We start from the raw sequence: 27511 nt of genomic DNA on the forward strand, positions 1-27511 counted from the left end.
AATCTGAAAGTGACAGCGTCCTTTTACAATTCAGGCGGTACCATTTGCGTCGCATGGGGGAGGAAAGGGTTTCACTGGGAGCTGTTCATACCAACAAGGTTATTACAAACAGCGAGCAGGAGGCTTCTAAGAATGAAGTCATTGTGTGCTACTGTGCTTCTGTGCGTAGCCTACAGTGAGCTCCATATATCTTGGGACAAATATATTTTTTCTTGATTTGGCTATTTTTTTGGTTGTTTTTTTGTTTTGTTTTGACAATGCACAATTTTAGATTTGTAATTAAAGGCTATGTTTATACATTTTGGTCTCGCAATGCAGAAATGAAAGCAGTTTTTATACATAGTCATCCCGTTTCAGGGCACCATAATGTTTGGGACATATTCATGTTATATAAAAGAAAGAAACTTTGTAGCATATCCTTTGCATGCAATGACTGCTTGAAGTCTGTGACCCTTAGACATCACTGGGTGCTGAGTGTCTTCTCTGGTGATGCAGTGTTAGGCCTGTAATGCAGCCATGTTCAGTTTCAATTCAGATCAGGTGACTGACTTGGCCAGTCAAACATTGTCTAGTTTTTGGCTTTGTTGTTTTCACAGTACTGTATGTTTGGGATTTTCTTGCTGTAGGATGAAGCACCCTCCCAGATGGGAGGTGGGAGGGCGCATGCTTTGGATCTTGGGCAGTTTAGGCTGTCACGCATTGCTCTTTCCAACACATTGATATAATTAAATCTTGGTCTCTTCTGTCTACAATACCTTTTTCTAGAACTCTGCAGGCTCAAACTGAAAGTCTACTGGTTTGCCATATTCCATATGATAACCTGTGCTTGTGGTTGTGGTGGTACAATGCTCTTGTAGCCAAGCAGGTCCCAACACAACTATTAAATGGTAACTTGAGATTGCACTTATTTAGCTAAGGTTATCCAGCACTGATTTTACCATTCTACCTTGTGTTTTGCTTTTGGTTGTACTTAGCAATGCACTCCTCCAGTAGAGCGTCTTGTTTATGTAGCCCCTCAGTGTTCCTCGTTGCGCTAAACTACTACATACAGAGATAAGCCGTCCCGCCCACCAATGTGGTGGTGACATGATAAGCAGGAACAGGAACCTTGCGTTATAACGGAAATAATATTTTTCTTTTTGGTTTTCCCGGAAGATAACGAATCGACAGTGTGGTATATTAAGGTTTGAAATCATAATACGTTTAAATGACCTCCTTACAATGTCATTGGTTTCCTCCATGACCTTTATGTTCATTGGTCAAATAAATAACAGTTGAGACCCTCTTGAAAAAGAGGACATGCGCATCGGATAAGAGAGTCCAGAGAAGTGGCTTTTTAACTTTTCCTCCATGTGTTAAGCTAGTGACTAAATAAAATAGCCATATGTTTGCGAAACCTCCGTTCCCCATTATTTATACTTTCTCTGTTGGGTATACAACAGAATTGGCGATGAGGATGGGATTTCCTAAATAATGCGAGAACAAGATAGCTGGCTAGTTTAATAAGTAAAAAGAAAGACAAAATGGCGACTTTCGGAAAGTCAGACGAAGAAGAAGGTGAAACCTTTTAAGCTTATGAGGACAGGCTGGAACTGTTTTTTTCAGGCGAATGGTCTGACGGAACACGACAAAAAGAAGTCGGTTTTTCTGACTTGTGGGGCGGAAAACCCACGGAGTTCTCATGGACTTGTATGCACCTGATAAGCCAAGCGGGAAAACTTATAAAGAAGTAATGGACGCGCTAAGGGGGTTTTATGTTCCCAAAACCCATTTTATTGGGGAACGGTGCAAATGTCATACTCGAAACCAAATGGAAGGTTAGAGTAGCAGTGAATACATGGCCCATTTTTTTTAAAAGCTGTCAGGAAATAGCAAATGTGGACAGTTTTTGGAGGAGGTCTTAAGAGACTTAACATCAGGGCGAACGTAGTGGAAAAGAAGATGGCGGCAAAGCCAGTAGCGTCTCGTCAGTGTTACCGCTGCCTGGGAAGTAGCCATGGGCCCAAAGAATGCCGTTACAAAGTGCTGCAGTGCCGAGGATGTGGAAAACGAGGACACATCGTTCGAGCTAGCCGGTGACAAAAAGGAGCCATCCAGGCTAACGTCATGGGACAAACGACTAAGAACGCCTGGACAAAGTATTTGGAAGTAGAAGAAACAGAAGACGTTGGAGTTTTCACAAGACATTGATACAAGGTGACGTGAGTTGCCAGAAAACGAACGGGTTGGTTTAGACTTTAGAGTCTAATATACATGAGAATTAACGATTAAAAGATTAAAGATTAAAAGTGTCGTCTTCGGTTAAACGCTGTAAAATTTCAACCTGCTAACCGTGTGCTGAGAACATTCAAATGAGTAATTTAATTGTTGGGGGAAATTGAAGTAAGTCGGCTGTAAAGACAAATCACAATGTTTAGAATTGCTGGTAGGTAGTTCAAGGAAACGGGCCAGCGCTACTTGGTAGAAACTGGATATCAAAAATACAACTAGATTGGTCACGTTTGCACAAAGTGACAATGAGAGAGATGAACGATATAGCCAATGATTATGGGTCAGTGTTTGAGACATTGTATAGGTTTAGAATGGGCTAGGTTTAGTGCCTGGGATAAAAGCTAAGCTACATGTGTCGGATGACGCATTTCTTAAATTCTGCAAGCCGCGGTCGGTACCCTATGCTTTGAGAGCTCTTGAAAAGCAATTGGAGAAGCTACAGAGAGATCGCATTATCTCTCCAGGATTCACATTCAAAATACAGTCCGTAAAAAAATGAAACATGCAATCGTCCCTTAAGAAGTTTTTCTGTTGATCAAATGGTGCTTGTCCGGAAGTACATGAGAGGGGAAGGAACAAAATGGATAAAAAGGAAAAATATCTGCAAGGTACTGGGACCAGTTACTTACAGATAAATGGTGGAGATAAATGGCGCGTCTGTAAAGCGTCATGTTAGTCTATTGTTGGATGCAAAAGGAAAAAACAACAATGTGAAAGGGTAAAGGATACTGGTTCAGCAGAGTCTACTGTTGTCTGATTACTGAACCCTTACCAAACTCTGGGACTGAGATGGAGCATGGACTTGTCCACCACAGATTACAACTCTGCTATACCTTTAACCCCACAGAAATGTCTGCCTTAGTCAAATTTCTTTCCAGCTCTTACAATAAAAAGTGAGCTGTTCTATTTCCCCTCTCACAGCCGTGTGCGTGTGTGCGTGTGCACACACGCAAACAGAAGCTAGCTAGCTGTTGTCACTTCATCACAAACAATAATAATTCTCAACCCCAGTTAAATATTTATGTGGCAGACTTTCCATATTTCTCAGCTTTGGCTTTTGTAGTTTTCTGTGTGGTGATGCCATATTGTTTTCAGAATTATTTGCCTCAGATAAATAATAACTGAGCTTGCTGTGATCAATTATCAGTTTATTTGTGTTCTACTCATTGAAATTCTCCCTCTTCTGGCCACTGACTGACCACTACATTGCCAATTTTGCTGTGGATCTGACTGGCATTTTGATAAATGAAAATGACACAGGAATACATTGACACAGTATTTTAGATTTTACTGGGACATCTGCACCTCAAGCTGTGGGCATATTGCTCACATGTGGGAAAAAAAGGTCATTTTTGGAAATATGTTCTTTGTTGTTTGCATCACACATTTTAAAGGACAGCTGGTCCCCTGCATAACTGAACAAGAGCTTGTGCTATTGTTTGGATTCCCTGAGCCAGAATGGACAGGTGCATTTGCTTAGAGGGAAAAGTCAACATGTGGGCACTATTAGCTGGAAACAGCTTTAAGGTATAAGCTTTCCATTACAGCTAAGCTTTAGTAAGCAAGTAAGACTGCCAGGAAGTAACCAACAAAAGCACAGTTGTGCCTAGCTAAGATGATTCAACACTTTTAGGACAACATGTGATCTCTTCTGGGTACATTCCATTTTGGCCTTGGTCAGGAATTTTAGTGTCAGGGTTGTGACTCAGGAATGGATACCAGATGTAGATCACTGAATAAAACTTTATGAATTTTGAGATGAGTTTATTGGGGTGCAGGGGATCCAAACATCTATCGCACACACTATTCAGACGTCAATGGGGTGCATTTTGTGAGACAAAGCAAAAGAGAACTGTCCATTAAACAAAGATGGAACTAAGATTCTAAAGATGGCAGGACGGTTAACAGACTGTGTTTGGCTTGGAGCCTTGGATTGATTATGGTCAATCTGCCAACCTTAAGAACCTGAATACATAGGTAATGACTGAAAAGCAAGGAAGAGAGGTCAGTGATTCTATAATATGGTTCCATAGGTAGTGTGGCAGAGCACAGATGTGTGTCTTAAATTTTTAGCAGAAGAGACATTGTCTTCAGCCCTTCTCCAAGCATCTCCCCAACTGACCTCAGCCCTTTGTCAGCTATCAAGCAACAGTGCCCCCTCAGGTCTGAGATGAAGCACTCTTTCCACTGCGTATGTCCTACATGCCAAGATTGGTACAGATTTACCTCATGTCCTAAATACGGAAAATGAACGGCCCGTACTTTTTTTACACAGGATCCAATCTTGAGTGATGATCTTGAGCCTAGTTTCAGATGGTGAAAAAATATTTCCAATGGCTTTCCATTTCTTCTTCAAAGTGTGTAGGCTGTGTGGACAGGTAAGAAGGAGGTAGAGTATACAACTGTCAGAACTCACATAATAATGAGCTTCTGTTCTCTTCATTTTGGAGCCAAACCATCCCAGGGTACCCAGAACCCAAAAAGACATTCCAAAATGAGCCCCTGTAAATTCTGTCCCAGCTCTAAATTCTGTCCCATCCTCTACCTCACCCCCTGCCTACGCTTGTTTACAAAACAGGAGTCACCTGCAGCTCAACATTGAGTGCATTAAGATGGCAGCCAGTGCAGTGAGCCAGTGCTCAAAAAAAAAGGGAGGATGTCTGGTAGCTTTTGCACAATGGTGGTGAAAATAGACCGCCTGTGGTCCACAGAGGTACCAGAGAGCCGAAAGTAAAACATTTTAAATGTAAAATTGTTAATGATGGTGACAGACACCCCTGGCTTGTCTCATAAACTGGACTCCGCAGAGCTCACACATTTAGCAGAGTGCACACAACACACCACTGTGCTCCTGCTGTCCGTGCTATTGATTTTCATAGCGCTGGTGACCATGTACTGCAGATTTAATCATTTTTCTACCCACATTTTTACTGCAGGTCATTGGACATCAGTGTAAACCATTGGTAGACTACTTCATCCAGGGCAGTTTAGAGTTCAGAAGCCATGGAACCTTTTACTCGAACTAAATCTTTACAGCTGTCAGTGAGGTCAAGCTTCATGCTCAAGGCTATGATATCAATCTAGTACCACAGAACACAGGTCTAAATCCCATATACTGCTCATAGGTTGTTGCAGATTTTCATGCAATGCATATGTGGAATGTCCTCAATGCATTTCAGTACCAAGCATCTACCATATGCAATCATAGTTACTGTGAGTGTAATGTAAACCATTCAGAGTGCATCCTCTTTGGAACGTTTCATACTAAATTTTTTTGAAATCATTACCAACCTTGTACTCTACGTCTTCAAACTAACTCATATTTTGAGGAAAACCTTTGGGTTCACTCTGTTTCTGTGTAGTTAAATATAATTGAACTTGAATTAATCTTCAAATTAAGTGATGTACTGTACATGTATTTTGGTTAATTCACTTGCCTACCTGCTAGGTGTGGACCCAGAATACAAATGACTTCACAATGCAAGTTTTCAAGTTGTGCTTGGTTTTGCTTGCAGTCCACCTGTAGTGGATGTTCACTGGAAAATGTACATGTATACATACATCATAGACCCTCTCTGCTGTATTCTTGCTGTTCCGGTGTGTTACTTTGTTGTAAATTGCAGCCCACAACAGTACAGTTGCAACATTTAGTATTTATGCACAACATTTGTGTATTTGATAGTCAGCTGAACTGTTATAATAGAACACAGTGAACACACTAATTCATTGCCGGTAGGCTTGGGAGAGCATTATCTGTCACTGTTGAAACAAGCTGCAAACATCGCCAACCTCAATCATATGCTTTCCCAGTAGTATCGGCTGACTTCCTATAGACAGTAAGGTTTTATTCCATTCAGTAATACTCATACAATTCCCTTTGTGAAATAATGTGTCTGGTAGTGATAGTAGTAACATTAGTAATGATGTAGTATTATTATTATTATTATTATTATTATTATTATTATTATTTGACTAATAGTTTCTCCTTTTAAAATTTTTTTTAGCTGGGTGGCTTCCAAAGTTTTATATGTATATATATATTTTCTCAGACAGCATCATTACATCACTGCTGAGTTTTAGATTCATGATTGGTAGGTTGCTAAGCAACAGGGAGGAAAAGCCTGCCTCTCTGCTTGTGGGCAGTGGTTTTGTGTTTGAGTGAGCATCTTGCCGGAATCATGAATCACGCATGCAATCCACATTTCATCCCCATGTTGAGGCAATGTAATTTATGGGCCTTACTATCCACTGAACTTTTCTCAATGGAGCGAAACGGCCGCTCAACAAATGGTGTTGTTAAAGCAATTCAGCCGTCTAACGCGGCTAATTACAGTAGCAGTTTTCACACACAAAAGTGTATCTGCAATGGCAGCGGGGAGTTTTGCCAGAGGAAGACAGGTACTTTCTTTCTGAAAACTGGTTTTGACTATAGACCAAAGCTGAAATTGACATGTCATATATCTAGCATTGAAAAAGTGACACCAATATGAACTTGTGAGCTGTGGAATATACTCTTTCTGACCAAAACAAAGATGGTGTATAACTGCACAACTGCCTATTTGGAAATATACTGTATTTTGCCTTTATATTCTGTGATGCAGGGAAGGAGCGGTCCTTCTAGAAGCATCCAAACTGCAGAATTGGCTTTCATGAGGGTTAGCACAGAATAGTAAAGACGCCATTTTGTATTACATATTAAAGATGTGTTTGACAACAGACAGGAAATTAAATCCATAAAGCTACAGTACAAGGCATTCAGTCAAGATCAGGCCAACATCTGCACAAATCTGACCTGTCTGCCTTGCTGAGCATGTTCACCACTGAGAACTGTAGAACTGTTGGTTTGGCCTAGTTTACCATGGTAAAATCAAAGGCATAAAAATACTTTGGACATGCTGACATGACATCAGACAGACTGTTGCCGTGTTTAATGTGGTGTGTAAGGCAGAGGCAGACTGGGTATTAATGCTTGAAAAAGCTTAGACAGTCACCTTGGGAGCAGTCGTCAGCCAAATGGCTTGGTAATGATGCGAACATATGAAATGTCTGCATGACACAACCGGCAGTGAACTCCTGTGGCGCCCTCTCCCAAGCCCTTCTTTCTTTCTTTCTTTCTTTCTTTCTCTTTCTCTCTCTCTCTCTCTCTCTCTCTCTCTCTCTCTCTCTCTCTCTCTCTCTCAAACACACCCACACAGTCTCTCTCTCTCTCACTCTGGAGCAGTCCTTTCAAAGTTCAGCACAGCAGAAGACATTGGCGTGATATGTGCAGTCTTTCAGCATGACAGCATCCTGCGTGCCGGTGGGGTGTTGCAGGTGTTGCATTGCTGCAGTGACTGTGTGTCATGGAAAATTTCCACAGAAGAGCATAATCCTGCTTTCTTCCATGTCCTGTATTTCCTGTGTGTATACTTTCATGGTGATATTCTGTATATTCTGAATACAGTCTATACTGTGTACAGCAACGGGCATTATGTTAATGTTGTCTAGTGGAATCAGATTTGTAATCATTATACTGTAAGTTTTTATGCACATATATTGCCTTTTTCTTTGTTTGTACCATAAACTAGCTTTTTGTCTGAATTGCAGCAGTGACATCATCATATGTCCTTGAATCTACAGGAAGCCTGCAAGCTCCTCAGGAGAATTCCCTGCATTTATTCATTCATACTTTATGAAATTTAAGACTGCGCTTCCGGTACTTTGTGGTCTCCATGGCGATATCTTATAATAGCCATGCATCCAACGATGCATGGATGCATACATTAATACAATATACTCTGCTTACTGTATTAAATTGCATATACTGTTGCTTTGTGCCGCTAATCTACTGATGCACATACAGAAGGAATGCCAGTGTCAGATAAAATATAACTTAAATATAACATTTTAAAGCATATAACATATTGTCTATATCATCATACTCTGCACAAAGCTAATTTCAACCCATTGAAAGTGTTATTTTCTTAGACTGTTGTAGAATTACATCCCCACCAAAACACATCTCATTTGCCATATATGATTTATACTTTGGCTACCAGTAATGAAAAATAATAACAATGCAATGTAATGTACTGTAATTTTTAATGTTTTGCATACAGAAAAACCACAACATATACCTCAGTAATAAATAATAAACCTTATAATAAACTTAATAAAACACACTCATCTGTTACACCATGGACACATCAGTGTATAGTACCACAGAACTCAAGCCCCTTCAGTTTCGATGACTTGCATCTTATCCGCTATGAAGCTGTGCTATCAAATTAAAAATAAGCATTTGCCTGAAACAATCTGCGCACTCCTACCAACTCACCCATCTGACAATCACGACTTACCAGATCCATATCCCAGCAAGATACCTGATTTTAAAAACAATTATGGCAGAAATCATTCTTCAGTCAGTCACTCCCATCTGGAACTCCCTACCATTACCCCTCAGAACATCCATATCTATAAATACTTCCAAACATCTGCAAAAATATTTACACGCCTTGCCCAATCATGTAAGACTAGTTAGCTGTCCCTCTATAATTATTTGTTATATATATTTTTCATATTTCTCTGTATATATTTTCTCTTGTACTGTATTTACCCTTCATGAAATCTTTTATTTTTTTCTGTAAGACTTCTCTTTTCCTTTTCTTCTTTTCCTCCATGTTTCTAATTCACATGATCCTTTTCTTGACCCTGCCTGGAACCCACTGAGAAAAACAGATTGTCTGAGTTGGGCCCAAGACAATGTTCTTATAAGTGCTGTTTTTATTCCTGTGAAATATATATATATGTATATATATCATCACTGATCTAAACATAGGTCTTGGCTTAACACCATAGCTTTGCCCCACATTCATGACACCAACATCCTGACACCATGCAAGGATTTATGAATTATTATGCGCTTTATTTTTAGCACAGTCTGGTGTCTCAAATCATTTTTTACTTCTTGTCAGATTAAGACCCATTATCTCTTATGGGGAAGTGTGGGCAGCCTTGCTGAGTGGGGCCTGAACAGACCATTATCCTGTGATCTCATCGCGACTGAGAATTGAAGCCTGCCTTTAGCTCCATAAACCAGCCAAACTGCGGCCCGCCATCTCCCATCCTCAGCATTGATGGGGCTGGAGTGAATATTGGCCTGGGAATTTTCTTTTTCTCATGTCACTTTACTCAAAACTGCTGTTAGGTTGTGCACATTGATCAATGCTCATATTGTATCATGAAAGTCACACATTTTCACAAAAAGTGGAGCAATATTAAAGTATAATAAACTACATGCACAGATGAATGAACATCATACTGTGTATGATACGCATACTATGTAGACAGACAGACATATACTGTATAGATACAGATAGATAAGATAGATACTGTAGATACTGATGTAACAAAAATAGGGACACATCCATTTTAGTATTGAGCATCTGGGCGCAGACATATATTCCTGTCATATCAGTAATCCTGATGTGATGTGGCTGCAGTTTAAATCCACCACTCCACCACATTTCATCCTCAGCAGCCTGAGGAGTAGTGCTTGCTAAAGAGCCGGCTAAACCAGTGTGCTCTCTCTACAAGCACTGCTCAAAGTCTACGGCTGGTAAGTCACCAAGATCTGAGGCTGTTCCCCAAGGAAACGGAGGCAGGAACAGCTGCTGCACTGAACAGGCAGAGAGGATTTGAGTTTCATTAATTGTGTCCTGTAAGTGAAGCCGTACCTATTCTTAAAAAGAGGTAGGCTGCTGACCCCTAGTGGCTATATATTTTCATTTTAAGTTTATTTTTGGTATTTAGCAGATGCTCTTATCCAGAGCGACACAGATATCCAATCCAGATATTTTACATCCAATCCATGCACTTAGCTGGATATTTCCTGCAGCAAGTCAGGTTGAATACGTTTAGCCCACAACCTATTACAGTTTTGATTTCAGTTATGCAAATTAATACAATTAGAGTTTCCACTAAAGGGACATACTGCAATTTTCCAGTGAATTTATATCCTGTACTGCTATTATTTTCTAAGCATATTTTCAAGTTAAGGGCTTTGGAGAATGTTGTGTAGAGCAATTTGAATATTAATTCAGCATTACTGTTATTTTCCATAAAGGGGCAACTTTATTATTTCATGATCACAGATTCACTCTGGCACACTTAGCGGAAATTGTGTGCAGAAATAAAATACACTAACTCACAGACAGACACACAAACAAAATCCTCACACACCAACACTTACTGTATACAAATCCACCTTTGCATCACTATTTTAAAGATGAGCTCATGTGAAAAGTGCATTTAAAGCACCAGTAATTCCCTTCCTTTCCTCCATATGCCACTGAAATCTAGGGGGCAAAAACACCACCAGCAAAAAGATCCACCAATTACTAATGTTAACTCCATTACAGCAGGCTGTCCGTTCAGGCAGTTTAATGCAATTATCTCTGGTAAATAACTAAACACACAGAACATCCACAAATGCAGGTTTGATTTTTGAATCTAAGAAGCTGGTCATTTAGAGGAAAAGAAAACCTGTCTGAGATAATTGAATCTTAATCAGGGATTGGCCCTGGGGAGAGGAGAGCCTGTAGAATCCTGCCCTGTTTCTGATCCTGGGGCACGAGACCTGACGGTATGGGGTATGGACAGGGCTGCCTGAAGACTATTAGGAGTTTAAAAAAGCATTAACACGTTCATTAATTTAATTTAGTTCACAGGGACCATGTTTAGTTTTTAACATACATTTCACTTTGTGAAATATGATGCATCACACCAGAGTTAGCTCCAGTTAATTTCCATCTGTAGTCCCTTCGCAGGTCATAACACAATACACAACAAACGATAAGTGCAAAATGGAGTTTGATGTGACAGTATCCAGGCTAAGAAAATGGTCCCTATTAGACTCATATGTACTCTGTTAGAATTGAATCAACACTGGATATTTCACTGTGTGTCTGTGTCACTTCCAGTCTTCCAGGGGGCAGGTTTCACGTCTGCATTAAGGCATGAGAAAAGACTCACTGAATAACCCTTCTGCAGGCAGTCCTTCTCACACACACTCCCGCTGCAGTGAAGAGAGTGACAGGCCGGGCCGTGGCCTCTCGTCGGGGGACCCCAGGGGCTGACCTCTGGGTGTCTCTGGACCATTAGAGGGTCAGTGTGAAGCTGTGGATGTCAAGGGCCCGTGGCCCTCTCTCTGCTCACAGTCGCAGTGAGGCCAACCCCACTGGCATGGCCTCACACTGTAACACCACACCACAGTCCTCTGATGCGATGTATAGACAGCATATGCAGTGTTACTGCAGAGGACATGGGATCCAGGATATGGGCTCTATGCATGCTTTCTTACCTGTTTCCATGCACTGACAACATTAACATTACATTTATTTAGCTAGTGCGGTTATCCAAAGCAACTTTGATTTGATTAGACAAAGCAGGGGGGCAATCCCACCTGGAGCAGTATGGGTGATAAGGGCCTTGCTGAAGGGCCCAATAGCTGCACTGATCATATTACTGACTACACTAGGGCTTGATCCTCAAACCTTCCAGGTTCCAATCATTTACTTTAGCCACAAGGCTATAGGCTGACTGACATTACCATGCAACTCATTCCTGAGCCATCAGACTGTTTGGAGGCTCATTTAAATGCCCCTAATAATAGTCTGTGGAAATTGAAGGTCTAAATTGGCCAAAAGAGTGGATTCAAGCTAGAATTGATATCACTTAGGCTGCTGCAGGTTTTTAGGGAGGCAAGAGTACCTCACAGGATTTCTTCCCAAGGTATGCAGGAAGAATCGAGCAAATCTAGCAATGGTAATTGTAGCATAGATTGCCATGCATTGACTTTCATTTATTTATCAAGTTTGCAGGCAGTTGAATTTCATCATTTGAATGCTGCTGAGGTATGCAGCACCACTGAGGCTACCCAGCTCACCAAAAGAGATTATGTGCAGGCCCCAAAATACTGTATTTCAGTAATGCAGCAACCTCATTAAGGCAGAAGTGCAAGAACAGCAGGGGTTTGGCAGATGCACATTTTCATCGATTGTCTTTACATAGCCAGCCAGCATCACAAGGTGTATTTTCAGACTGGAGACGCGCCAAGAGCCAGACAATTCGTATTGACTTCGGATTTGGAATGCGGATGTGTCATGGAATGAAGTGTTCGTGACGTGAAAGAAGAGGGGGTAAAATGAAACAGTGGTTCTAAGAGGAGCTCATCATCGATTCCCATTTCATGCCCTGATAGATGCTTGGCGCTGTCTGGATAATATAGTGGCGAGGAGTATTGAGCTTCACAGAGCGGGGCCGCTGTGCGCTGCATATCAATAGAGTCCACTGCTCATCTCCTCCTTACACAGCTCATAAATCTGCTTTATTACAGCCATGAGATTTTACGGCGTGAATCTCATGATTCACACAAGAAAGGGAAAAAATAAATAAAAGAATTGCTTTTGATCATACAAAGAATATAAGGAATGATACATATTCATCCACTTGACTACTGACAGACCACATCTCTCAGAACAACTCTGAAGTGCTTCATAGTTTAATGGACTTTACATTTTAGAGAAGTGGTGTATTGCTTGTATCAAATTATTTGGAAGTCTTATATGTCAGCATTTTTTGCTGGCAGCATGCAATTTTTTGCAGTGGAAAACCATTGAGCTCCAAATGATAATTAAAGATTCATTAAAATATAGTGCAGCTCTATATAATCTAACAGAAAAGGATGTGTAATTGAATGGTTTTCAGTAAAATATTAATCTTAGTAAAAATGGTTTGGAATAATTCAAAATTATTCCCGGTTAAACATATTTGAATTAATTTTAATTTAAAACACATATAAATGGACTGAACCCCCAAAATAATTCCATACATTCTGGATTTCATCTGGCTCTCCATACCTTCCACAACAGCCACAACTTCACAAAGGGGAAATGCACCCTACAGTATATAATAGGCAAGTATTGATTGTTATCTATAACTGCATTTAGTACTTTTTCCCTAAACTTCACTTCTGAATGTAAAAAAAAAAGGCAAAAAGTTTTTAAAAATCCATTAAAATAAGTGTAACATTTCAGTTACACCGGAATGAAGTGAGTTAAGCAACAAAGAACTCTTTTTTGTTCTGTACCATACCTGCTTAAATTTCCATCATCAAGTGCACTGGACTGCTAATGAATAATTCAGACGTCCTGGAAAACAAAAAAAATTGTGATTATTAATTTAGAATATTTGTCTATACACCTTGATTTGACATAATGTTGCAACTCCATTCCCTCATGTGTTTATGACCTGTCTTCAGTGCTGCTGTATCTGTACACACCTCTGGGGGGTTATTACTACGGCCCTCCCTGCCTTATCCATGGATGGGCATGAGGGATTCCAGAACCAAGCCGTACTGCCAAACACAGCATAGTGCACCCATCATTTTTACATCTACACACAGATAAACATCCAGAAAAATCCACCTCAAACTCAATGTAAACAAAGAATGTGAACTGATGGGAAAAATAGGCTAACTCAGACCATGGCTGCTTCATTGAAAAGCAGTAGCTATTGATGACGAAGGTAATACTGGAGGGAACAGTGTTTCTTCTGTACAGGCTACTTCCCTCTTACTTTCCAGAAATTATTATTTCAAGTACACACTGTAAAAAGGGACCCGGTTTGCGTTTTAAAGCTGCCTGAAAAGTTAGTAGAATATATCAATTATTTAATCGAAAGCTATCACTTTACTCTGTAGGTTTTCACGGTTACCATGGCAAAACGTCATTTATTATTAACTGGCTGGGTGGCAGACTGGCTGCTTGCGTCCCAATTCTTTCGGAATGGTGAAGTACAGGTTTATAGGTCTTCACGGAACAGCGGACTCGCATTGGAATATCGATTGACCTCGCATCAAATGGTGGCATGTATGATAAAACAAAAATCATCAGGATCATGTAAACCTCTCACGTTTCAATGGAGCGGGCAACCTTAAAAGCCGTGGACGATAAACCGCAAAAGAAAGTGAGGTTTCGGGTGGCCTCGGCGAACAGCGGGCGGATCATAAAGGAGGTGTACAAGGATGAAGTGCCGTCGGACTCTTTGGACTCTGACTGCCCTTCCAGCAGCTCCGAGGCGGAACGGGTCAGCACCCCTTCGACCAGCGAAGCCAACGGGCACCTCAATGGACTTAACTCCGAGTTGGATGACAGCGGGAGCGAGCCGGATGACTTGCTCCTGTATGCCAGTGCGTCCAAAGACAGACTCTTCAGCACCAAGCGCGTGAACATCCTGAGCAAAAATGGGACAGTGCGTGGGGTGAAACACAAAGTGAGCGCTGGTCAGGTGCTCTTCAACAACCTGTCCAGCGTGTATGGGGTGAGTATCATCTAAACACTTTATGAAAAATGTTTTGCAGTTAAAGTACTTTCTTTTCTTACTTCCTTCTTAACACAGGCCTGGGAACCATTTTTCCATCTGGGTTACCACACAGAGTTTACTTAATTGGTGTCCAGAGATTTAAAGCCCCCAAAAGGCTATTAACTTTAAATGTGTGCCATTTCTATGGTTAACAACAACAACAACAACGACAACAACAACAACAACAACAACAAAACAGTTTAGCCTTTATGCAAGGGAAACAGACACACAGCATAGGAAAAAGAACAGATTAAATATCAGAAATCAGAACTAGCTCTGTTCAATTTTTTGTGTGAATGAGAGAAACAATTATTTTGAGATTTAACTTTTTAATTATGTTTCTGGTTCTGTCAGTTAGACAAAGACAACACTTTACATATCAATCCAAAGTAGCTACAGTACACGTGTTCATATGACAAGCGACAGTCAAATCTTTTAGAGCTTTTGTGGGCTTTCCAACTGTCTGCATGCTGATGATATTGGAACAAGTAGTGTAGCAGTAAACTAGTAAGATATCACTGCAAACAAACATTATCCTCAGAAAATGACATACTTCTAACAATATTATTATCTGCAGATGGCCACATTATAGCAGCATTAAATCCCTGCATAAACACAATTGCCACAAAAATTTAGACATTTAGAGTATTTACATTATTACACTTTATTCTGTCAATTCAAACAGATATGAATCCTTTCTAGTAGCAGGTGCTACTCCCCTTTGTCTGATACTAATTCCAACAGGAAGTGATACTGTTACAGATTTTAATTATATCACTGCAGAAAATAATGGCAGTATATATCCAGTACATTTTGGTGTTTTAGGAAAGGATAGGCCTACAGGATGTGTCACTTTCTCCTTCTCAAGAACAGCCCAAATGAATGAATGATCACAGTGCAGGCGGGGTCACTGCCAAATGAAAGATTAATGACTCAATTCGTTAAGTGTTATAGGGGAACCCCATCTGGTTAATGATGTCTACAGACTTCCGCTTTCTAGTGACTCAACATTTTGCAGGGTCATTGGCCTGTAGTTGCAGACAATGAGAAGACAAATTATAAATTACATGACAAATAAAGAGAATGGTGAGATTTCTAAACTGTGGAAATACGATTTTCTCTTGTTTCAACAAGACAAAATGTCACCCATCATATACTGTATACCAATATTTACATATTGAATCCAGGCTAATGTCCTCAATCCTGTCAGCTGGCTGAGCTAAACATGGCAGAAAACATTATTTTGTGTATTCTGTGAAGGAAGATTAGTTTAATCATGGTTGGGCTAGACCAAAAATCTGTACCCACAAGGATACAAATGTGAACCCTTTTTTAGTTTGGACACTCCTGGTGCAAGTCTCCTGCACTCATATGCCAAAAGGTTTCAGACACCAACATGCAATTATGGGGTCATTCCGTGAAAAATCAGCCAGAGGTGTGGGAGTTGACCACTCCAATTTTTCTCAAACTTAAATATTTAAATGTAATGTGAGGTCTGGTTTGAACTGATTAAAACATGCTAAGGCATTGCAGTATCAACTACATTTTTTGTACATAAGTAGGCCTATTATTCCATTTTGAACTACATAACATTTATTTTGATAGGGAACTTTCCATCCTCCCAACGATTTTGGTTGAATATGCAACACTTTTTGGTCATTTTCTGGCCGGACCAAAATTTGGCATTGTACAATTAAAAAAAAAGAAATTATCTATTTGACTTCATTTTCCTTGTGACTGTTCTTAATCAACATATGGACTAGTCTGAGAAGTTTGAAAGTCTATAAAGTATTATGAACTAGACAAATATTCCACTCACGAGTGACTTTTTGGGTATCACCCCCCCCCCCCCCTTATTTAAGACCCAATATCTCTAGAATGACAAATCCAATGAGGCTAATATTTTGATTGATCTTTACTGAATATATAAAGAATCAAAATCAAAGAACAAATCTTGAGCAAAATTGGATAGGTCAACTCCCACAACTGGTTGATTTTTCAATGAATGACCCTGATATCATTTGTGGCTTCCTGCTGACTACTACAATTACCTACAGAGTACTTAAGAGTACAAACTGAAGAACAGGTCAAACATAGTCATGAGTTACTTACGTCATAATTTACAAATTGACATGCCATTACCTATACAATACTTCGTAAGTGTCCTGCTAATGAGACACTGATCCCAAAGTGACAGACTACTTTTGCTGGCCTGAGTTGTGAGCAATGAAACTATTTAACTGGATAACACTGTGTATCAGGCACATGCACCCTATGAAAATCCAGCAAAACCTTTGAATTGCAGTTTATATTGTGTAATATTGGTCACTAACCATTTCTGCAGAGTGCAAACATTTTTGGTCATGTAAATTCCTCTAAGGTGCAGTGAGATATGTGGGTAGGGCACCCCTAAAGACAGAGTAATTCTCTATTTATTCCATAATCTTATGTCAGTTGTCAGTGCAATGTTTTCTGTGTACTGAAATACACAGATGATAGTGAAGGCAGCAATGCCCTGCACCTACCTTTCCTAATCTGACCATACATTATGTCCCTGCTGTGTACAGTAACTGTACAGTATACAGTGGTGCATTGTACTTGTGCATGCAGGAAGAAAAGCATGTGCATTTACCCCAGGGGTGTCAAACTCAAGTGCTGGAGGGCAGCAGTGTATTTCCTTTCAACAGCCAATTAAAGTCTGGGGAATCAGGTGTGTTGAGACTTGAACCAATCAAATGACATAAATTCAGTATGGTTCTCAAACTCAATCCTGGGGTGCCCCTGTGTATGATGGTTTTTTTCCAACCACAATGGCAATCCCAGGATTTTAGCAAGTTGCAAATCTTTATCATATTTCTTAATTAGATTATTTTCGTGTTTATAGAGATTGTTTACCCTCTTAAGCCACATTATGTCAGCAGTACCTATGCAGTCATATTCAAAAGTCACATATTCACATTGTGTTTACTGTGCAATATTACAAATGTTTGGATAAAAGAGGTACATTTTCTTTACTGATAACATGATAATTGGTGAATATGAGGACACATGATATATAAAACTGGCCATTTAGTCGATAATGAGGAATTGAAAGACAACGCAAATGATAAGGAGCCAAACCTGCATTGTGTTTAAGGAAGAAAATCAGAAAAAGCTTTGATACATTCAACACAGAATTACACAGAATTGAATCATTTCACTTCAATCACACACCATAAATGAGCAAACGCTGCAGCCCTCCAGGACTGGATTTTAACCTGTTTCTTATTCCATCTATGGTTACTGCCTTGCCTTCAAATATGTGTGGGTCCTATAGGGTAGGATATTTTGAATAGGAGAGAGCAGCCGATTCTGTGCTGAAGGTTGGTGCTCAGGTGTGTCTCAGGGGTGCCCAGTTTCAGCTCTGGGGGGCTGCACTCCGGCAGGTCGGAGGGGCTTATACTGCATAAAAATCTACTAGGGGTGGAGGAATTCCCCACTTATGAAAATCTGAAGGTGAGGTCTCCCCAAATCTGCTGTAAATCGGGCCCATGGCCATAGAAACAGTACTCTCTCACCCATTGCCCCTTCTAGCCCTCAGTTGCTGGACCTGTGCATTTCTGAGCCGAGAAGGTGTTCTGGTGATACGTGCTGAAGTAGCTGAAACTATGATTGTGTCTCTTGAAGGGTTCCATCCGAGGCAACAGGCTTCTGCAGAAAGAACATCCCTGAAGGCCTTCTGCCGGAGAGGCTGCTGGGAGTGGGTTTATTTTTGGGGCACCCCTGGGACACCGGAGCAAACGAGTGGGGCTGAAGCCAGAACTGCCACAGTGTTACCTTCCCAATTCACCCCTTTCCACTACTCTGCAGCTGCCATCTCTGCAGTATCTGTGTCTTATTTGTCTGTTTCCCTTCCTCTATGGCTGATAGAAAGGTTCTCTTACACTGTGGCCATTAAAGAGCCAATGGCACTCGTTAGGGCAGTATTGGTGTTAACTCCTGTGCCTTGGACAACTTCCCTCAAACCTGTCTGTATCTGATTACCTACCCATTCCCCTGTTGATTGGATCTATTACATTCCAAAATAGGAGTTACTTCTATAAATAAAGACTAAAAAGAAAATAAATGAAATAACAACATAACCCAACAGATTGGGATTAGAGCGCTCATGAAAATGCAAGTATACAAACCTCAATAAGTATGTAGGTACAGCACTGAAATGAAAAGTCTTTTGGACAAGAGCGTATCAACAAACAAATTCAAAAAAGATTTCCCTGAACCCATATAAACCAATGGCAAAATAAAGAAAATCACATATCAATTCACTTGAGGTACTCTAAACTGAAAGGAAAAGTTTCATAAACAGCTCAAAAGAAAAAATAACATATTGTACTGGAATATTCCTAACTGTGTATAGTCGACACTATAATATGTTCTGTTTATTTATTTTTTATTCATTAGTTTCAGGGATTAATTCATGAATTATTTAGATGTTAAGCTTGGGTGTCGGTTTTAAATCCCACTGAAGCTACAATAGAATTATTACAATAGAATAATACAATACTATTCCAACAATAGAATGTATCAGAAAAGGGAACATATTGTATGAGCCAAGTAATATGATTCACATATTATTTCCATTTAGAAGAATGTCTTAGAATGCATTCCACATAAAGAGATTGCGCAATGTGAGATATATGACATGATTATTAATACCACCATTAGCATAGCTACAATAAATCAAATACTCTGCAATGTAAAATATAGCATTCATCTATTAATGAAAAAAAAAAAAACTATGTGCTTTGCTTTTGCACAGCCAGTGATACTATAAATATACATTATTAATTTCTAAATAAAAATAGTATAAAAAGTATTACATATTCAACATATTCAAAACTCTGCTTATATCAGGAATGGTAGGTGCATATAAGGAAATATCTATAAGTATATTCAAAAAATTAATCTCAGGTATTGGCCTTGGAAGTCCATCTCACAAGTTCTGATACAATAGGCCCTCTATTTTTTATTTCTGCCCTGGTCTGCAGATCTTCCTCTACTTACAGTACTGTGTGTAAAACAATTCTGGGAACATTGCATAGAAAAGCTGACCACTGCACTTTGTGAACCAGCGTAGCATAGCTGGACTTCAGACTTGTACACAGCATTCTCTTTTTGCTAGCTGCCATGCTACTCCCTGAATTGTGATTTATCTGAATATCACACAGGGGTTGTGGAAGCGATGGGTCCACTATCAAGAGCCCATTAATCCAGTGGTGTTCTTCTCCATTGAGCCAGCAGAAACAAAGAGACAGTGATGAATTTATACCTGCTTTCTGGAAGCCCCTTGAGAGGAGCTGGCAAATCTTTACAAAGTTTGTGCCACATTGTCCCCTTCTTTCAGAGTTGCAAATAACAATGTTCTTTAGATTAAAATCTGGTGGGTCTGAAAGTCTAAATCTAAAATATTATTTTCTTGCGTCCCATAAAAATATACTTCTTGTCAATCTGTGAAAGAGGACAAAAAGCTGGGGGGCAGTCTCCTTCAGAATAAAAAAGAAATACGTTTGGAAATGATCATTTTTGTAAACATTAAATCTATTTTGTGTGCAAATCCATAAATAGATTATTGCCTTGTAAATGTGCAAATTGTAGCTGTGTCCTACATGAAATGAGATTATAGATTTGGTTTGTATTTCTTTGTATTGTAATTACTAGTCACTAGTGAATTGTTTTTTTTTTTTTTTTTTGTATCTTGCCTTTGTGAAATTTGACAAGTAAAATGTGTTTTGCATTTTTTATTTTCATTATTTGTGGGCTGTGGTTGCCATTGAGTGGAGGAGACAGTAAAGTGTCCATGTGAGAAATGTATTTTTCATTGAATTGGGAAGTTTTGTGCCTAACTTGAAATATGTGAGAATGAGTTTAATTGGTTACACATTTTTTTCTGTTTAATGCAGATTAAAGTTTTATAGCTTTTAAATGTTTTGTATTCCATCATTAGTTTTTATAACTTGACTGTTGTTGAAACCACAGCTCCCCAGCATCATTGAAGGTCATAATTATTATGATGCTTCATGTGCATGTTATATTTATATGACATATATAAAAAGTGTCATATAAAATGTGTTTTACAATATATGTGACCTTACAAAATCACAAGAACATGACATTATGACATTATCAATGTACAAAACAAACACACAGAAACACACACACAAAAACAACAACACAACAGCAAAACAAGCATTTTAAAACACTGTTGGTCTAAACACACATGCATACACAGATGCTGTATTTCTTGTTACAAGAAATATATGAATTAACCCTTGTGTAGTCTGAACATTCTGTACGCTGTCCGCCATCACTAAAGCAGCTTAATTGAATTTTAAACCCAAAATTTATATTGCTTCAAAAAACAACCTGCCACTCATCACAAATTTGTCGTCAAATTTAAAGTTGAAAAAAAGATAATTTAGGGGATTTTCTCTGCTGTTAAACATAGTGGCAGGTCATTTTTGACCATTAAAGGGTTAAAGTTGTACATTGAAAAGGACTGCTGGCCACATCTGACAAGGACACCTTAACATTGAAATACATTCAAAATAGCATGGTGACATTAATAACTGATTAAGTACTCAGTTAATTAGCTAATACTTAAATAATGTCTAATTAGGGGACGATATGGATTAGGGGATTTCTTCATCTCATTCTTCTGCTGTGCGCTGTTCTTTCCTCTCACTGATGTGTACTGTAACCTGTCACAGACGGCAGTCTGTGTTCCACTTAAGGGTAAGCATAATTCCATTTTGTGATTGCATTAGACATCCATCTGTAATATTATACTTCATTTTCATTATCTTGCTGTCCATAATAGGAACAGGCTTTTGATTGTTCTGTTTGGAAATAAAGGCAAAAAAGTTGATCGCCTTAAAATAATGAGTATATTTATGTTGTTTTCTCTGTATTGTTCCTGGTTTTCATACCCACTGGGTTCAAGAAATTATTGAGCTTTCCCCAACAGTTTGTGTACATTTCATGTCAAACCACAAAAAAGTAATCAACTTTGATGATTCTTATTCCAGTTATTGTCAATTACTGTATAATTTAATGCATTTACTTTTACAGGTATTTACTATACTGTATGCCACATGTATATACCCAGCTTGGAGAGTGTGAAATATCTTTATCTACCGGTATACTGTAGCAAAATGACAAATTAAAAACGTGATGACAGCCAAATGACAGTGTCAGTTTCTTGGGCAGCCAATAGAATCCAGGCATATTGAATAATGCACACTGAGTGGAAGCATTATTTATAGGGGTGCTAACATGGGGTCAGACCTGTTTTCCTTATACAATACTGACCTTACTTTAATAAGCAATTACTATGACATTACCTCTCCGGTCGTGACAAAACAATATTTCTGCCTGCTAAGAGTTGAATAAATAATGAATGACGCATTAATGTGTTTCCCCAGTCAAGTGTGAAAGTGGAGTTTGGGCAGATTGTGATCTACACCACAAGTTTCCGGGTGGTGAGGGACACATTCGAGCGCTGTGAGCTAGTCCACAAGATCTTCCAGAACCACCGGGTTAAATTCCTGGAGAAGAACGTGGCCCTGAACAGCGACTACAGCAAGGAGCTGGAGGAGCGCTGCAGGAAGGTGGGGGAGCCCCCCTCCCTTCCCGTGGTCTTCATCGACGGACACTACCTCGGGGTTAAGTTGGGCTTCGGTCTATAAGCAAGCACCGCCACACGCATGGAAGTAATCACATGAATACATTACCTCATTGTAGCGATGACATATCCTGCTCTGTCACACCATTTATGTTTTTACAGAAACATTTCACCATTCACACAAGCTGTATAGTGTAATAAAAATATATATTTATAAAACAGTATTTGAAAAACTTTAAAGCTGATGATATATTCACATACTGGTCCGCTAAAGCAATATAACAAACTTCCCTTTGAGACTGAATCGACAGGAAAGGTCATTTTGATGCAAGACTGATATTTTGTGTGGTTTGTAGGTGAGCTGGAAATACAGGAAATTAATTACAGGACAAACGTATAAATGTGTGAGATATCTACAACCTTCACACAAGCTTGTCTAACTGAAAGAAATGGGTGTCAGGTATACTCCTAACATTGCCCTTGACCAAGACACTGGCCTCAGAACTGGAGTTGGTCCCCAGGCGCTGCACTGTGGCTGCCCATTGCACCTAAGTAGGGAGGATGGGTCAAATGCAGAGGACAAATTACCCCATGGGATTCAATAAAGCATATCTTGTCCTGTCATAACAAACTCCTGCATGGAGAGCAACATGCATAATTATGGAGATTCATAATAGCTGATAATATAATGTATCACTTCAAGCTATTTACATCTACATTTTATGTATTCAGCGAATGCATTCATCCTGAGCAACCTACACCCCTTGAATTATTTGTATATGCTTACAATTAATTCATGTAGCTGCTCCTATACCTCTCAAGATCTGTGTATAGATTTTTCTTTCTGCCTTTGACTTGTATTCTCTCTGTGAAACCTCGATAAATATCTGGTGAATAGAATGCAGTGTCTAAAAAATAGAACTCTTGAGAGTTTTCAATCATTAGAAGCAGCTCAGTGTGGAAATTGTTCTCCGTTAAGCCCACAGAGATGTTGATGTTGCTTGATGTTGTATTATTTTACATTCAGTGCCTCCCACAACAAATTCTCAGGTATTGAACACTGCTGACCTCTTTGATCTCTGAATGTTGTGTACAAGTTTTACACTTCTTGATAGTTTGTCTTATTTTCCCAGGGTGCTCAGAAAATACTGGGGATGAATGAATCGGGAGAGCTTCAGGATCTCCTCAACAAAATTGAGGTACAGTAATACTGGCCAATGCAGACAAACGATCATAGTTCATCATATAAACCTGATAAAAGGTCAACCATTTGCATATTTTTATATCAAAATAAAGTAATATACTGTATATGTGTTCATAAAGCCAAGTTTGTGGCCTGGCTTATATAGTATTATAGTAGCCCACACCCAAGAGTGAGAGTAAGAAAATGCCGTTTTCCTTCCTTTCTTCCATCTACAGTGGGGTTCTCAAAATCCACTTCTGGAAGACCCCAGTGTCAGCTGTTTTATTGGCCACCTAAGTGTTTCATTTAAGTAATTGATTGATGAATCCATACACTTTTCCTAGGCCTAAATGGAAACATTCCAAGACCTGTTGATTGAAAGGAAGCCACACAAATCTGTAGACACTGAGGCCAACAGCTTGAGATGCATGTTCTACAGTGTTCTAGATAAAGTATAATTTTATCCTTTAATGTGCAAGATCATAAATATGTGATTAGAATGTTCTTAACTGCACATTAAATGCAACAATTATTGTTGGTAATTGAAAATTCTTGAAGACTGGCCTAGAATTTTGAAAAAAGCATTCCAAAAAAGGGTTAAATAGGTACTGACAAATTCTGCCTCTGCATTAAGAGGTTAATGTGCCAACAATTGACATTTAATAAAACAGTACAATTATCATACATTATTAATATGGCATTTAATAGCCTATTCTAAACTAATGATGTATAGCATGAGTCGCTTTTCGATGGGAATTCAGAAGTCAATTATAAAGGACACTGACATTACCATATTTATAGCACGCTTGTTTCAAAAGGTATATTTTGTTACCAGTGACTGAAAATTTCACCATGAAAAGAGGACTGAATGCAAAAAAACCCCAAAAAACTGACTTAAGGGGTTAATGGGACTTCAAATGTAAGGTGTCATCTCATACTATTGTTCTGTTACTGTTTTGTTTTGAGCTCTATCTTTTCAAATTCATCTGTCTGCCACTCAGCTCCCATTGGCATCTGCTACTCCAAGTGCTGAAACCTCTGTTCAGCTGCCACAAAACATCCCCATTGTTTCTGTAATGGTGGAAGCAGCATTATGAGAACATTATGTGTCAGCGTTTGGGACATTGTTCTGGTGACTAACCCAATGTGCTCTGTTTTTACCCATGTGTACTGAAGAGGAAGTACAAGTGTCCAAACCCCAAGTTCTCAAATGCCCAAGCCACGTGGTGCCAGCTTCCTGGCAGTTGTGACCGGAGAACTTAAGTGCCCTCTATGTGGCCAGCGAGTCTGTGCCAGTCTGCCCTCTCGCCTCAGCAAAACTGCGCCAAAGCAGAAATACGCAGAGACATGTCATCAATTATGCATCTGCGAGCTGCCATGAATTATGAATGGGCATCAATAAATGGCATAAATAATGCATGCAGGGTGCCAGCTTTGCATTCATTGAAACTGTTGACACACAGCAGGGGGAGCCATATCACTCGGAAGAGCAAATGGATGTGAGCTTTGCCTCAGTGTGATGAGAGGGTTGGAACTCATGGTAATGATGTTTAGGTCATTTAGTGTATAATAGCTGTATTGGTGGACCATTCACTTCACATATAGACAATCCGAACATATTGCATCTGGATTTCCAAGCTTATCACTATATCGGCATGTTTTTCCTTTCCTTTCTTCATTGGCTTTAATGTTATTATTTTGTTATTATTATATTTTGTTTGTTATTATTATTATTGATTAATATTACAGTTTACATTTCACAATCTTTTCTTCTTTTCATTATTGTCATTATTGTTATTTCTATGATTGCCACAATGATAATTATTCTTATTGTGTCATTAATCATATGGAAAAGAAATATTGCAAAATGATAAATATTATAGAATACAGTATATACTTCGAACATGTACACATACAATACGTATGTTAAAAAAGTTAAACAGGAAGAACAAATTGGGCTTCCTCTGGCAGAGAGGAGCATGGCTTGCAATAGCATGTTATAAAAAGTAAACCTGTTAGCGGCCCTGAAATCCAACCCACCTTAAGCCCAGTACAGCACAATGGTAAAAACAAGGGGAAACAATTGAGCAAGAAAGGGCAGCAGATGTAGTGTATTGGTTTAGGAACTGAGCTTGTAACTCAAAGCTTGCAGATTGACCAAGACACTTAACCTGAATTGCTTCAATAAATATCCAGTTGTATACATGGACTGAATGTAAAATCTGTAAGCTCTGTAAGCTTCTTTAGATAAGAGCTGTTAAATGCCTACAAAGTATACTATGTACTGTAAGGTATGCTATATGCAATGACACAAGGACGGATTTGTAGTTCCACAAATGTTACGGAAGACCAACCAGGTCTTGGGTTTAGATGTGGGTGGATGTTCTGAAACACCAGACACCCCTGTTACTAACTGGGACCTCTTGTAGTTGGAACTCTCAGAAAAAGGCACAATTGCTTGTCACTGGGGTGGTAGCCTATAGGTACATAACATTGTACCCCAAGCCAGGAATATATAATTATTTTGTACCTTTTTGCTTGTAGATGGTACTAATTAGTTGCAAAATAGATTATTATTGTTATTTTAGGGTATGTCATGCGTGTAAAGCGTCTAGTGTTGATTCTTAAGCCGCACCCCTTTCTAATATAAATTATTTTGAAGTTACGTTTCAGTGCAAATAAGACCCCCGCTAAGTGGTTCACATTCTGAAACAACATAGCCAAGCTAGGGGACGTAGTGACGGTAGTTATCCCATATATCCCGTTAGTTTGCCCTTATTTAATTATTTCAAACGCGTTCGCAGTCTAGCTAGTTATATTATTAGCCGGTTTTCGGTAAGACAATTAGTGTTACACTACAATAATTAGTTATCGTTAGGGCTACCTACAATAAAAGAGTTTGTTGTTCGGCTGGCTGGCCGACTTTAATTACCTGTCTCTACGGGTTTTTCGGGCTTATACAGGATAGAATAGTAGCAAGCAGGTTAACCTGTGCACAGGCCAAAACTGCCACATAACTGATTCTGCAACCAAGTAAATATTAAAGTCTTGCTTGTTATTTCGGCATAGTTACGGCCGTGTTCAATAGTTAGGCTACAGAACAAAAATGTACCCTCACTATACCTTTATTTCTGAGAGTGAAAAAAAAAAGCAGGACATAAGAGTCAACCATCTTTTTAAGCTATAATATCTGTGAAGTTATAAGCAGGAAGATGACCGATTGAACTGGAGTACTGAGCCTCACTAAAGGGCCTGACCAGATTTAAAGGAATACACCGCCATTTTGGGGAAATTACCCAGACTTACTCAGACGAGACATTCGATTTAATTTTCATTTTTGTGCATTCACCTGACTCGGTTCAGCATAAAGACTTGAAGCCTATAGGAGTCTACCTCCTTCAAAGTGAAGAAATAGACCTTACAGCAACTCCGAAGCTATCTTATTTACACGGGGTATCATGCTCTTTCTGCTTCCAGAGAGTGCAGCACCCCCACACCTGCCCCACCTGTGGGGGATTTGCCTTCATCCCGTGCCCCATGTGCCATGGCAGCAAGATGTCCGTGTTCCGCAACTGCTTCACGGACGCCTTCAAGGCCCTCAAATGCACCGCCTGCAATGAGAACGGCCTGCAGCCCTGCCCTAGCTGCACCCGATAGGACTGCATGCACGCACTCAGCCCCCCAAGCCCCCTCTCTGCCCCAATCACCTGACTGCCCCTACAGGCCAAGCATGGGACTGCACAAGAATACCCATGGCACTCTCCTCACGCAAATGTGAATAAAGACAGTATTTCTCAGACAAACAGAACCTTGAATGCTTTATTATTGATTCAGCTATTACAGTATATGCCAATTAGTGTTTTCAGAATTATGTTAGAAGTAGGCTATACATTATTATAGCAGTATATCCAACAAACACAGTGATAAGAAATACAAATACATTTTAAGTAAACATTATCTTTCCCCCTTCCTCCACAGAAATGGAATTTTGTATT

At 39.4% G+C, this 27511-nt stretch overlaps 1 protein-coding gene across 1 annotated transcript; it reads left to right on the top strand.

The window, feature by feature from the left end:
• Positions 1-14229: 14229 nt before the first annotated feature.
• LOC133130026 (glutaredoxin domain-containing cysteine-rich protein 1-like) lies at positions 14230-27173 on the top strand. Its single transcript, XM_061244237.1, has 4 exons — positions 14230-14631; positions 22134-22373; positions 23467-23532; positions 26994-27173. The coding sequence occupies exons 1-4, from the start codon at positions 14230-14232 to the stop codon at positions 27171-27173; spliced, it is 888 nt and encodes a 295-aa protein (XP_061100221.1).
• The last annotated feature ends 338 nt before the right edge of the window (positions 27174-27511 follow it).

This window comes from Conger conger, chromosome 6, assembly GCF_963514075.1.
Source record: "Conger conger chromosome 6, fConCon1.1, whole genome shotgun sequence".
NCBI classification, from domain to species: domain Eukaryota; kingdom Metazoa; phylum Chordata; class Actinopteri; order Anguilliformes; family Congridae; genus Conger; species Conger conger.